Source organism: Trichechus manatus, unplaced genomic scaffold (genome assembly GCF_000243295.1).
Source record: "Trichechus manatus latirostris isolate Lorelei unplaced genomic scaffold, TriManLat1.0 scaffold00004, whole genome shotgun sequence".
Lineage (NCBI taxonomy): Eukaryota > Metazoa > Chordata > Mammalia > Sirenia > Trichechidae > Trichechus > Trichechus manatus.
Window position 1 is genome coordinate 22,753,750 of NW_004443940.1, and position 12,022 is coordinate 22,765,771.

Consider the following 12,022-nt stretch of genomic DNA (forward strand, 5'->3'; position numbering starts at 1 on the left):
TCTGTAAAGGGAAAGACAGTTAAGTATTTCAGGCACTGAAGGCCGTGGAATCTCTGTCGTGACTACTCAGCTCTGCCACTGTCATACAAAGGTAGTTATAGATTATATGTAAATGAGTGAGTATAGCTGTGTTCCAATAAAACATTATTTATAAAAACAGATCTTGGGCAGATTTGGCCCATGGCCTGTAGTTTGCTGATCCCTACTCTATGCTATGTATGTTGCCTTACTTTCTGTCCTGCAATACGCGCTAATGGACAATCAGACTAGGCTTGTTTTATTTTGCAATTTTAAAAGCAAGAAACCAACGAATTGACCTTTTTAAAAGACGTGATGATTAAACTGATGTAACAAAATGGCTACATAAAGTTTCTTACGCATTTCAAGGCAATATGAATATGTCGACAAGGACATGCTGTTTTTTTAAAGCTAAAATTGATCACACAGCTTGAATTCTCAACCACAGGCAGGGGAGGGTCTGCACTTGACAAATATAGACAAGCCTGTTCTTCTCTGAGGTTCCAGGAACGTCACTGGCTGAGCCCTGAGCAGTGTTAGACGTGGGAGATGATTGCTGGACTCAGAACTAAGGTCTCTCCTGAAAAATCCTCTAGGGGCAGCACTGAGGCTCGCGCCACTGCGGTTCCAGGCAGAGTTGTGTCTGCAAGGGCTCTGTGTGTGTGTGTGTGTGTGTGTGTGTGTGTGTGTGTGTGTGTGTAGGATGCACAGAATCAGACAAGAGAAGGGGAAATCCTGCAGTCCAGCCAGGCCAGGCTCTGGTTACATTCACATTCAACAGGACCCCCAGCCTGTGGGCACAGCCTGACATCCAGCCCATTAATACAAATAAATTACCCACCAGGCTGCAAATGCCTTCTGTATCCTGCTGATGTCAGGAACTGTCAAGGTTCTGCTTTCACAGTTTATTACCACCCCATCCGAATAGCTCAAAGGAATCCATCGGTTTCTGATCATTTATTCTGTGTGGCCGGAACTACTGCAATACATTTGTAAGGTTACAATTAACATACCATGTAAATTCAAGAGAATGATCCCAAGCACTATTTTTTTTGCAGCTCACACTAGCAGCTGAACCACCGCATAGAGACCTGCAAGACCCTCACTTGTGAATAGGAGCTCTGAGAATCGCTCAGCAGAGACAGGCTAACGGTCCCATTTCCCTCTGGCAAGTCAGAGCATGCTCAACCCACTGGGGTCAGGCCCAACCTCCTTTGCACTGCACAGTAAACCTAAACTAAGAAACATGCTCTTACTAAACAACAATGCAGACCAATCTCAGCCCAGGAAAGGCTGAGTGGTGGAGGATTTGGGATTCTGGTGTGCAGCAGAGGACGGAAGAAGGCTCTGTCCCCATATACATACTTGGGGATGGGCATGGGGTCAGAGGCAGCAGGGGGACCTCTTTCCCCACGCCTGCTTTGCTCAGCCCTTGCAGATGCCAAGCCCTTCCAAGACGACATGCACACTGACTGTCAGGTCTACAGGCGCTGCCTCGTTTGTCAGAGTTGAGCTGCAGGCTGAGAGGGAAGAGTAAGTTTCAGTTAAGCACCCCTGGGTGCAGCTCTCAGAGCTGATAAGACCTTGTCTAAAAATAGGATCAGGTGAATGAGCTCTCATAGGCTAGAGATGGGGCAGACAGAGGGAAACTGGTAAATAATCGGGTCTGTCTACCCCGCACCATATAAGCAGGCCACTGAAGGTCTGCCTGATCCATTTCAGATACAGGTGGCATGAGGGGCGGGTTCAAGGCAGCTGCTCTTCCCTCTAGTGGATAAAGAGCCTCTTCTGCTGCTGTTTACATCAACCGTGGCCAACATATACTTTAAACAAAAGTACTTGGAAGATTGGCAAAGATCATGAAGTCTTCTCATAGCTAAAGCTGAAAGCCACAGATTCCTGGTATGTACTTCTGTTGGGTCCAGATGGCTTCAGAGGAGTAAGTGCTGACAGATTCACAGCATCAGAAAGATCCACAAGAGAATCTGGACCAGTTCTTATTGTGGACACAAGCTCCTTTAGGTCAGTTACATTAAGAATCACCTGCATGGGAGGGCAGGAGAAATTGGGACTCTCTGTTACAAAAAGGACAAGTTCATCTGAAAATTATCACGAGGGTATTTGTAATTACATTGTGCCACGGGGCCAAAGAGCTTAATGAAACTTTGAAGAGCTGTTATTAATATAGTCACTCATTTACTAAGTATTTATTGATCACCTAATATGTGCCAGACATTGTTCTAGGAACTGGGAATACATTAGAAACAAAATAGACCAAACAAACAAGCACCTTATCCTAAGAGAGTGTATATTTTGAAGAGGGGACACGTACAAAATAAAAAAGTAAAAATCTATAGTATATTAAAGACAGTAAGTGCTATGAAAATACATATCCCTGGGAAGACGACAGTGAGAAGAACTTGAAGAAGAGGAAGTCAGCCGTGTGGTTTCTGGGGTTAAGTGTTCCAGACCAGGAGGACAGGCTGGGGCATGTGCCTGGGCTGAGGGGACAATCGTGGGTCTGTTCAAGGACAGCCAGAGGTCAGTACGGCAGGAGAGGGGGCAGTGAGGGAGATAGTAAAGGAGAGGCAACCAGGTAGTGTAAGGAACTATAAGGGCTTTGGCTTTTACACCGAGTGACATGAGAAGCTTCTGGAAAGTTCTGGGGAGAGGAATGACATGTTTGACATACACTCTAACGGCATCCCTCTGGCTGATACATTGAGAACAGACTGTAGGGAGGGTAACACACACATGCACATGTGTGAGACCCAGAGAAAGTAAAAGACTTTCTAAGAACACACAGTGCATCCATGGGTAGTCAGCAAGTGGGGGTGAAAGCAAGGTGCCACCTCCTTCCTCCTGATCTTGGAGAGGGAATTTAAGGAAAGTCAAACGGGCACCTAAAGAAATCCCTCCCAAGTCTGTCTGAAGATACATCCACATTCAAGCAGCTTGACTCAGGCGTAGTCCAGGAAGATAAATGTAACTCAGCGTAGAGATGGATACATCATGGCACCACACATTGATGAAAGACATTTAGATCACCCCACTCTCCCTGCTCAGAGACTGATGCTGATTTCCTAACACTGAGACTATTTGAGTTCCCTTGGAAAGTTGTTTTATCTTATTGAAAAATGATTACTTGGCATTCTGGTTTATACACCAGTCTCTCGTAGGGCTGGCATGATGCTGTGTAGGCATCTCAGATCTCCTATTAATGGCTATGCCTAAGGAAAGTGTTCAGTAATTGATTGGTGAGGTCTGCCATGAGCACAAAAAGGAAGGGCAGTAGCAAGGGAGCCATGGTGCTGTTAGCCTACCCTAAACTGTGTTAACATCACCAAAGAATGGCCATCCTGGGTAGCTTGAGCTAAACAGCCAGTTGACCTCCTTTGGCAATAAAAATAACAAGAATAATAAAATAACTACAATTAATACACATTTATTGAATATTTATGTGTGCCAGGCACTAAGCTAAGCACTTCATAGAAATCATCTCATTGATTTCTCACTGCAACTTTATAAGGTAACCTGTTGCTGTCAAGTCCATTCCGACTCATAGTGACCCTACAGGACAGAGTAGAACTGCCCCATAGGGTTTCCAAGACTGTAAATCTTTATGGGAGCAGACTGCCACATCTTTCTCCCATGGAGCAGTTGGTGGGTTCAAACTGCTGACCTTTCAGTTAGCAGCCAAGCTCTTTAACCACTGCACCATCAGGATTCCTTTATAAGGTAAGTACTATTATTATAACCATTTCACAGATGAGTACCCTGAGGCCTAGAGGAGATAAGTTCACACTGCGAGTAAGCACCAGAGCTGGGGCTTGGAGCCAGGCTGACACCCAAGCTCACACAACTAACCCCTGTGCTATACTGAGGTCTTTGGTCTAAGTCCTAACGCATATGGCAGGGGAAAACTCTGGCCTCTTCTATTAGTATTTGGCCCACATCCAGTAAGCCCTGGCTTGACATTAGCAAGTGTCTGAGCTAGAGGTAACCAACAATGAACTTCAGGGATGCTGGTCACTTCACTCAGCAGACTTCCTGAGCCACCACAGCCTCTTCCCTCTACTGCTTCCTCCTCATCAACTCTTCAGTTCCTAAATCACAGTTTCTTCCTGCTGCCTGGCCAGAGACTATCATAAAATAAACCACGGGTTCTAAAAGTGGTTACACGGGAGCAAAAGTAGTCAAAATATTCTGTGTTGTAGCATAAACTTTCTCTTATTTCTGCGTAATCTTTTCGAGCTTGCCAATTTTGGTTCATAAGAGATAATATTAAGTTTTAACTGTTATAGGTTGAATTATGTCCCCCAAAACGATATCTGAAGTCCTAACCCCTGTACCTGTGAATGCACCTTATTTGGAAATAGGGTCTTCCTTTGAAGATGTTGTCAGTTCGTGAGGTCCTACCAGAGTAGGGTGGGTATTACTCCCAACCTTATAAAAGTGGAGAACAGACATAGAGATAGGGTCACACAGGGGGAAGACTCCATGTGAAGATACATCTATAAGCCAAGGCTACCAGAAGCTGGAAGAGACAAGGAAGGATCTTCCCCTAGAGCAGAGAGAACATGCCCCTGCCAATGCCCTGAATTCAGACTTGTAGCTTCCAGAGCTATGAGACAATAAATTTCTGTTCTTTAAAGTCACCCACTTTGTGGTACTTTGTTAAGGCAACCCCAGGAAACTAAGACATGAGCGTGAGAATATTTGCTACTGAGGTCTTAAGGCTGAAACTCACATAGTGACTTTTTCTTTGGTGGGGGCGGGGTGAGATCTTGGGAACAGAGCAAGAGGTTTTGAGCAGGGTTGGGGTCCTAGAAACCTGGTGAGCTCAGAAGGAGCTGTGTAAGTCTAGCAGTGACTGGTGGTATGTATCTAGGAGAACAAAAGAAGCTCAACCAGGACAGCCAGCACTTACTTTTCTGAGTCACAGCCTAGCAACAATGGTGAAGTTTCATATTTACAATAAAAACAAATTCCGCAGGTACCTTTTCTACAGGTCTTTTCCTCAGGATTAAGGACACTGGCCATGTGTCCCAAAAAGAGGTGATGCACACAAGAAGTGCAATGCCTTGTTAAGGCCTCCGGCCTGTGAGAAATCCTCTTTTCACACTCAAATCAGTTTCTTAATGACACAAGAGGAGGGGAGAGAGAAATTGCAGGTTGGGGGGGAGAAGGGAGGGAGACAGGAAAGAAGGTTGGGTGGCTGTTAATTGATTACAAATGAAGAAGTCATTTGAGGGCCAATTCCTGTATCTTGCTTTAGCACACAGCCCTGCTGGGGCAGGGGCAGGGATCTGTGAGAGCTGTGCAAAATGTCTGGGGATTTCCATTTCATGAAACAAACACCCAGCATTCCTGATGCTTGAGAAAACAGAGATCCAGACAGACGGCACGGAGAGAAGTGAGAAACAACATCACGTTTATCTTCTGGTCATCTTGGAAAGAGCATTTTTATGTGCTCAAAGGGAAAGCCCAGGAGTCCTTTTTAGGTTTTGGCTCAACGTTCAGAACAGATCCACAACTACTCCAAATGCCTGACTTTTCATATGGAGCTTGGACCACTAGCTAATAAATGATTTAACCTCTACTCAACATATATTTTTGGGAACTTCCATTCTACACACTGTGCAAGGTGCTGGAGACACAGAGGTGAGTAACTCATAGACCCTTTTCATATGAATTCAGTCTCATAACACAAAACCTGCTTATTGGTGGGAGCCAGGGTGAGGGCACACACACCTCTTTAGGGGTGTGAGCGGAGTGATTGCGTCTAACTGTATATCTGTGTACATATTTGAAATATTTCTCCTCATCCATCCATCTCTCCATCTATTCATCTGTCCATCCATCAATCTACCCCTCCATCATCCATTCATCCCTCTATGCATCCATCCCTCCATCAGTCCATTCAACCATCCATCCATCTGTCTGTCCGTCCATCCATCCATCCATCCATTCATGCAAACACTGATCACTTTCCCTGTACCAGGTACTGTGTGAGACACTAGATTTATAACAGTATAAAGGCTGACACACTCCACTAGTCTCACAAAATTTATGAGAAAGATGGAATCTTCATTTAGGTACATAATATATAAAACATACATGACTTTTTAAAAAATCAACACAATGAAAGTCATAGCTACTTCTGAGATATGCCAAAATGAGAAAGGAAGGAAGGAAGATAAGACACACTGAGAGATGGGTACAAGCAGAAGTTTGCCATTTTTCTTTAGTTTTGCAATAACATTTGCAATGCTGACTAAAATTAAGGAAAAGGTAACATTCTTCTTTCTGTAGGTCACAAAGTTGAGCACATTCACCACACACATTCCAGTCTGACAGAAACTGGGCAGAAGCCATTCTTTCCAGCATTTTCCACTCAGAGTACCTCCACAGCCACCCTAAAGTGGGAGAAGACAGCATGCACATGCTACATATATTTCAGTAGACACATAGCTTTTTGTTTTTTTTAAGCATTTGTTCCATCTAGACTAAATTAAACATTATTAAGGGCAAGAAATGTTGCCTTCCTATGGCATTCCCTTCTCGATGCCTAGTTCAATGCCATTCAAACTGTCACCGTGACTGGGGATCCAAGAACCCAATGGGGAACGTTGTGGCTTATCTGGACCTAAAGTGAAGTGATTCTCAGAGACTTCTGGAAACAATTCACTTTAATACAGCTTTTCTTCTCTCGCTGAGCTCTAAAAATTGCAAAATTGCCTGACAGTGGAAGAATAGATGGGGTGAAGGTGGAAGCTGGGAGCTATGATAAGAAAAACCATCTATTACCTAGTTTATGTCAGGCTTCTGCAATTTATTTTACCTTCCTTTCTCCTTTCTTGTTTCTTAGCCCTAAATCAAGTGGAGTGCTGCCCTCATGCAGCTCGAAAATGTGTAAACCTATCTGTCGAAGCATTCCTCAGCTGGAGGAGGCCTGACAGCTCCAGACGGAGTGGAATCTGCCATCAATCTCAGAAGCCTGCCAGACGGAAGGCTGAACAGCCTGGAGAGGCTGTCACCCGTTGTTCTGGCACTGGCTATGGCCAGGGCCTCTGGAACCATTTATTTATTTATTTATTTATTTACTCTTAAGGCAAAAAATTCAATGATCTACATCAGTTTGAAAAAGCCTCAGTGAATAACATCTCCTGAAGATCAGCCCGATTCTCTGGGCCCAGGAATATTTGTAAAGGGGATTTGTTCTCCATGTAAAAGCCCTTTCTTTCCATGCACTGTTTTCCCTCAGGACTCTCCAGAATGGTTCTTAGAAGGAGAGGTTTAGAAACCACCCAACCATGAGGTGGAGTCTGGTCAGTGACTGGGCCTGGGAATGAGGACTGAATGTGGAGTAAGACCAAAGAAATATATAGAAATATTCACATGAAGGAACATCAAATAGAAGAGAGGATCAACAATATTAGGAGAGGAGAGGAAGTATGAAGTAAAACAGGAAATAAGCCCAAACAGGAGAAATGTTAAGAAGATTCTAGGTCACGGTATTAATAAAATGGCCTCTGTGGACACATAATCAATCACCCAGGAAGATAACTGGATACGAGAAGAAGAAAGTGACACAAACTCATTATAATCTTTATATGAACAGTAATTGTTCTCCAGAGGTGGAATGTACCAGTGTCAAATATGTCTCTTGACATCCAGTTAACTTATTGAGAACAATTACTGTTTACGTGAGATACTGTCACATCCCTCCCACTAATGTGATCATCGATAGGGTATAGTCTCTCTGATTCATACATGCAAAGATTTGGCTCTGAGAAGAACAATGCTGCCAGATTACATGATGATGTGACAATGAGAAACCTAAATGGAGAACAATGTCATCACCAAAAACTATTTCTGGACTTCCATTTTTATCAGTATCACAATGCAAGCACCCTGGATAACACTCCTAATGGAAACAACAAAAAAACGCTAGATTAAAAAAGCACTCAGACAGTCTTTAAAACACACTGCTGTAATTGGAGGTTCACAGAACCACCTATGAAGTGATCTTGGAAAAGACAAATATAAACAAACAAACCAATATATTCAAGCCACTAGATTTAACTACCATCTTACAGGGAATACAGGGGATACAGGAACACAATAAATAACACCACAAGGATGCAATCAGCAAAATCAAGAATGTGGGGCATTCTACAGGACAAACGACTAGGCTTTTTCAACTAGTGGAGTCCATGCATGATGCAAATGGTTAATGCACTTGGTTGCCAACCAAAAGGTTGGAGGTTTGAGTCCACCCAGTGACACTTCAGAAGAAGGGCCTGGCGATCTACTTCTGAAAAATCAGCCATTGAATACCCTATGGAAAAATGGATCAAAGACCTAAATGTTAAAGCTAAAACTATAAAGTTCTTGGAAGATAACATAGGGATAAAACCAAGGAACCTAATTTTTGGCATAAATAGCCTATCAAACACAACTGAAAATGCATGAATGACAGAAGATAAAATAGATAACTGGGACCTCCTAAAAATTAAATACTTATGCTCATCTACAGACTTTTTACCAAGACAGTAAAAAAGGAACCTAAAGACTGGGAAAATCTTTGGCAATGGCATATCTGATAAGGGTATAATTTCTAAATATACAGAAAACTTCAACAACTCAACAACAAAAAGACAATCCAATTGAAACACGGACAAAGGACATGAACAAACACTTCACCGAAGAGGACATTTAGGCAGCCAACAAATACATGAAAAGATGCTTGCGATCACTGGCCATTAGAAGGATGTAAATCAAAACTACAAATGAGATACCATCTCATCCCTGCAAAATAGGCAATGATCAAAAAAACAGAAGACAACAAATGCTGGCAAGGTTGTGGGGATATTGGAACTCTTATGCACTGCTGGTGGGGTTGTAAAATGGTCATCCACTATGCAAAATGGTATGGCCCTTCCTCAAAAAGCTAGACATAGAAGTACCTTATGATCCAGTAATCCCACTCCTAGGTATATATCCAAGAGATACAAAAGCAGCGACACGAATAGACATATGCACACCTATGTTCATTGCAGCATTATCCACAATAGCAAAAAGATGGAAACAACCTAAGTGCCCATCAGTGGAAGAAGGGATAAACAAATTGTGGTACATACATAATGAGAAGTCCATGAAACCTCTTACAACATGGATGAATCTGGAGGACATTATGCTGAGTGAAATAAGTCAATCACAAAAGGGCAAACATTGTATGGTCCCACTGTTATAAAAAGTCAAGAACAGGTACACGCATGGAAAGCAACATCTTTGATGGTTACCAGGGATAGGAAGGAAAGAGAGAGGGAATCACTTTTTAGATAGTAGGCACTTGTTATTTTTGGTGATGGGAAAGGCAATACCAGATATTGGTGAGGTTAGCACAACTTGACCAAGGTATCCAAGAAAAAGGGACAATTTCAGTAAATGCTGTAACATATACAATTTTGCAACAACAGTAACAACAACCAAAAAATATGTGTGTGGTTACATAGGCAGATATGTATGCATGTGTGTGTACAGGAAGGCATATTTGAGTAAATGGACATGCATGTATAGGTGTACCTGTAGGCATATGTATATACACATTTGTGTGTGCCACATATATATCCATATATATAAGAAAGCACATAGGTGGCACAGTTATGGAGGCTTCCTAGACATATTCAAACAACTTGTGGGATTGGCTGACTGGGTTAAAAAGCTTAGGACCATAGTCTTGGGGGACAACTTGCTCAACTGGCATAACATAGTTCATAAAGACAATGTTCTACATCTTAGTTTGGTGAGTAGCATCTGGGGTCTTAAACGCTTGTGAGCAGCCATCTAAGATGCAACTATTGGTATCTACTCATCTGGAGCAAAAGGAAATCAAAGGTTCAAAGAAGAAATTAGTCCACAGGACTAAGAGCCCACATGAACCATGGCCTCTTCTAATCTGAGACCAGAAGAACTAGATGGTGCCTGGCTACCACTGCAGACTGTCAAGCTACTACTACTGACTGTTCTGACCAGGGACTAAATCGTCCCAGATAGAATGGGAGAAAATTGTAGAACAAAATGCAAACTCCTAAAAAAGTCCAGTCCTACTGCATCAATAGAGACTAGAGGAACCGCCGAGACTATCGCCCTAAGATGATACCGTTTGAACTTGGAAGTGAAGCCACTCCCAGAGGTCACCTTTCAACCAAATAATAGATTGGCTTATAAAACAAACAATATCAACCATGAGTAATGTGCTTCCTTAAACAATCAACTATATGGGACTAAATGGTCAACATTTACCCAAAAGCAAAGATGAGATGGCAAAGAGGGGAAGGCAAGCTAGATTAAGGGCAACAGAACACACAGGATGGAAATAATGAGAATGCCGACACATTGTAAAAATTGTAACCAATGTCATGGAATTACTTTTATAAAAATTGTTAAATGGGAACCTAATTTGTTGTGTAAACGTTCATGTAAAATGCAATAAAATATTATTAAATTTTTTTTAAAAACCCTATGGAGCACAATTCTACTCTGATATGCATGAGGTCGCTATGAGTGGAAATCAACTCAACAGCAACTGGTTTTTCAACTAATAAATAGCATGGGGAAAAAAGGGCAGTGGGAACTGTTAGAGATTAAAAGAAAAATAAGAAATACAATCCAATGCCATGTGTAGACCTTATTTTAATTTGGAATCAAATAAAACATCCATAAAAAATATTTTAGAGACTGTCAGGGAAATGTGTTCATAGACAGGTATTAGATGATACTAAGGAATTACTCTTAATTTTGACAGGTGTGATGATATTGCGGTTAATTTTTTAGACACTATCTGTTGGAGATACATACTGAAGAACTTATGGGTAAAATATGATGTGTGAGATTTGTTTTAAAACATTCCAACAACAAAAAAGCATCAGGAGACATGAAATAAGATTGGCAAACTGTTGCTAACTGGATGCTAGGTATGTTGGCGGCTCATTAGACTGGACTCTCCACTATTGGGTATATGTGACAGTATCCATCATAACAAGAGAAAGAACTATATTTCTGGGCAGACATGAAAGGAAGGATTATGTGAAGGTCAAAAGTGAAAACAGAAACCCTGGGAAGTGAGTGCCAAAGTCAATTTTTACTGTGAGGTTTCTGCTGAACCATGGAGCTCTGCGGCACTTTTTGATGTTGACATGGCCCATTCATGATGGGGAGTCTACTAGGAGATCCCTAGTAAACCTGAGGTCTAAAGGGCTACACCCTCAGTGTCAGCATGAATGAGAAATACGTCTGGTGCACCACGAGCTAGTCTCCAAAACAAAATATTAGCCAACGGACTCAAACAATGTATAAACAGAGATGACACATCATGTCTAATTTGGATATTTAAGAAGTGGAAGGTAGATTTAATGTTAGAAAAATTTAATGTCATTTGTCACGCTGCAGATTGAAAGAGAAAAACCGTATCATTTTAAAAGTTAAAAATCATTGGATAAAATTCAAAACTGATCTGTAATCCAGAAATAACCTCTTATTAAAGTGATCTAGGATATAATTCCCTTAACCCAATAAAGAATATTAACAACATCCCCACAGAAAATATCATCATTAATAGAGAAATCTTGAGCACATCACCTGAAAGATCAGGAACAAGGCAAGGATGTCTTTTATCCTCGCTCCTTTTCAATATTGTATTGGAGATGCAGTTGGACAAAATGCAAGGAAGGAAGGGAAGAAATAAGGGAGGGAGGGAGGAAGGAAGAAGGAAAGGGGAGGAAGGAGGGAGGGGAAGGAGAGAGGGTGAGAGGGAGGGAGGGAAGGAGGGAAGCTGAGAAGGAGGGAGGGAAGGAGGGACGGAGGAAGGAAAGAAGGAAAGGTAGCCAGATTGGAAAGGAAGAAACAAGACTATAATTATTTGCAGATGATATGATTGTCTATGTAGAAACTCAAAATACATTACTCATAAATGATTGCAATTAATAATAATTTTAAT

At 41.9% G+C, this 12,022-nt stretch overlaps 1 protein-coding gene across 1 annotated transcript in view; it reads right to left on the minus strand.

Moving 5' to 3' along the window:
* Positions 1-12,022, minus strand: part of SH3RF3 (SH3 domain containing ring finger 3) — a 465,406-nt gene that overhangs the window by 217,417 nt on the left and 235,967 nt on the right. Inside the window, exon 2 of the mRNA XM_012556270.1 lies at positions 4,177-4,184. Coding sequence (XP_012411724.1) covers positions 4,177-4,184 — 8 coding nt within the window. The remainder of the gene's footprint in view (positions 1-4,176; positions 4,185-12,022) is intronic.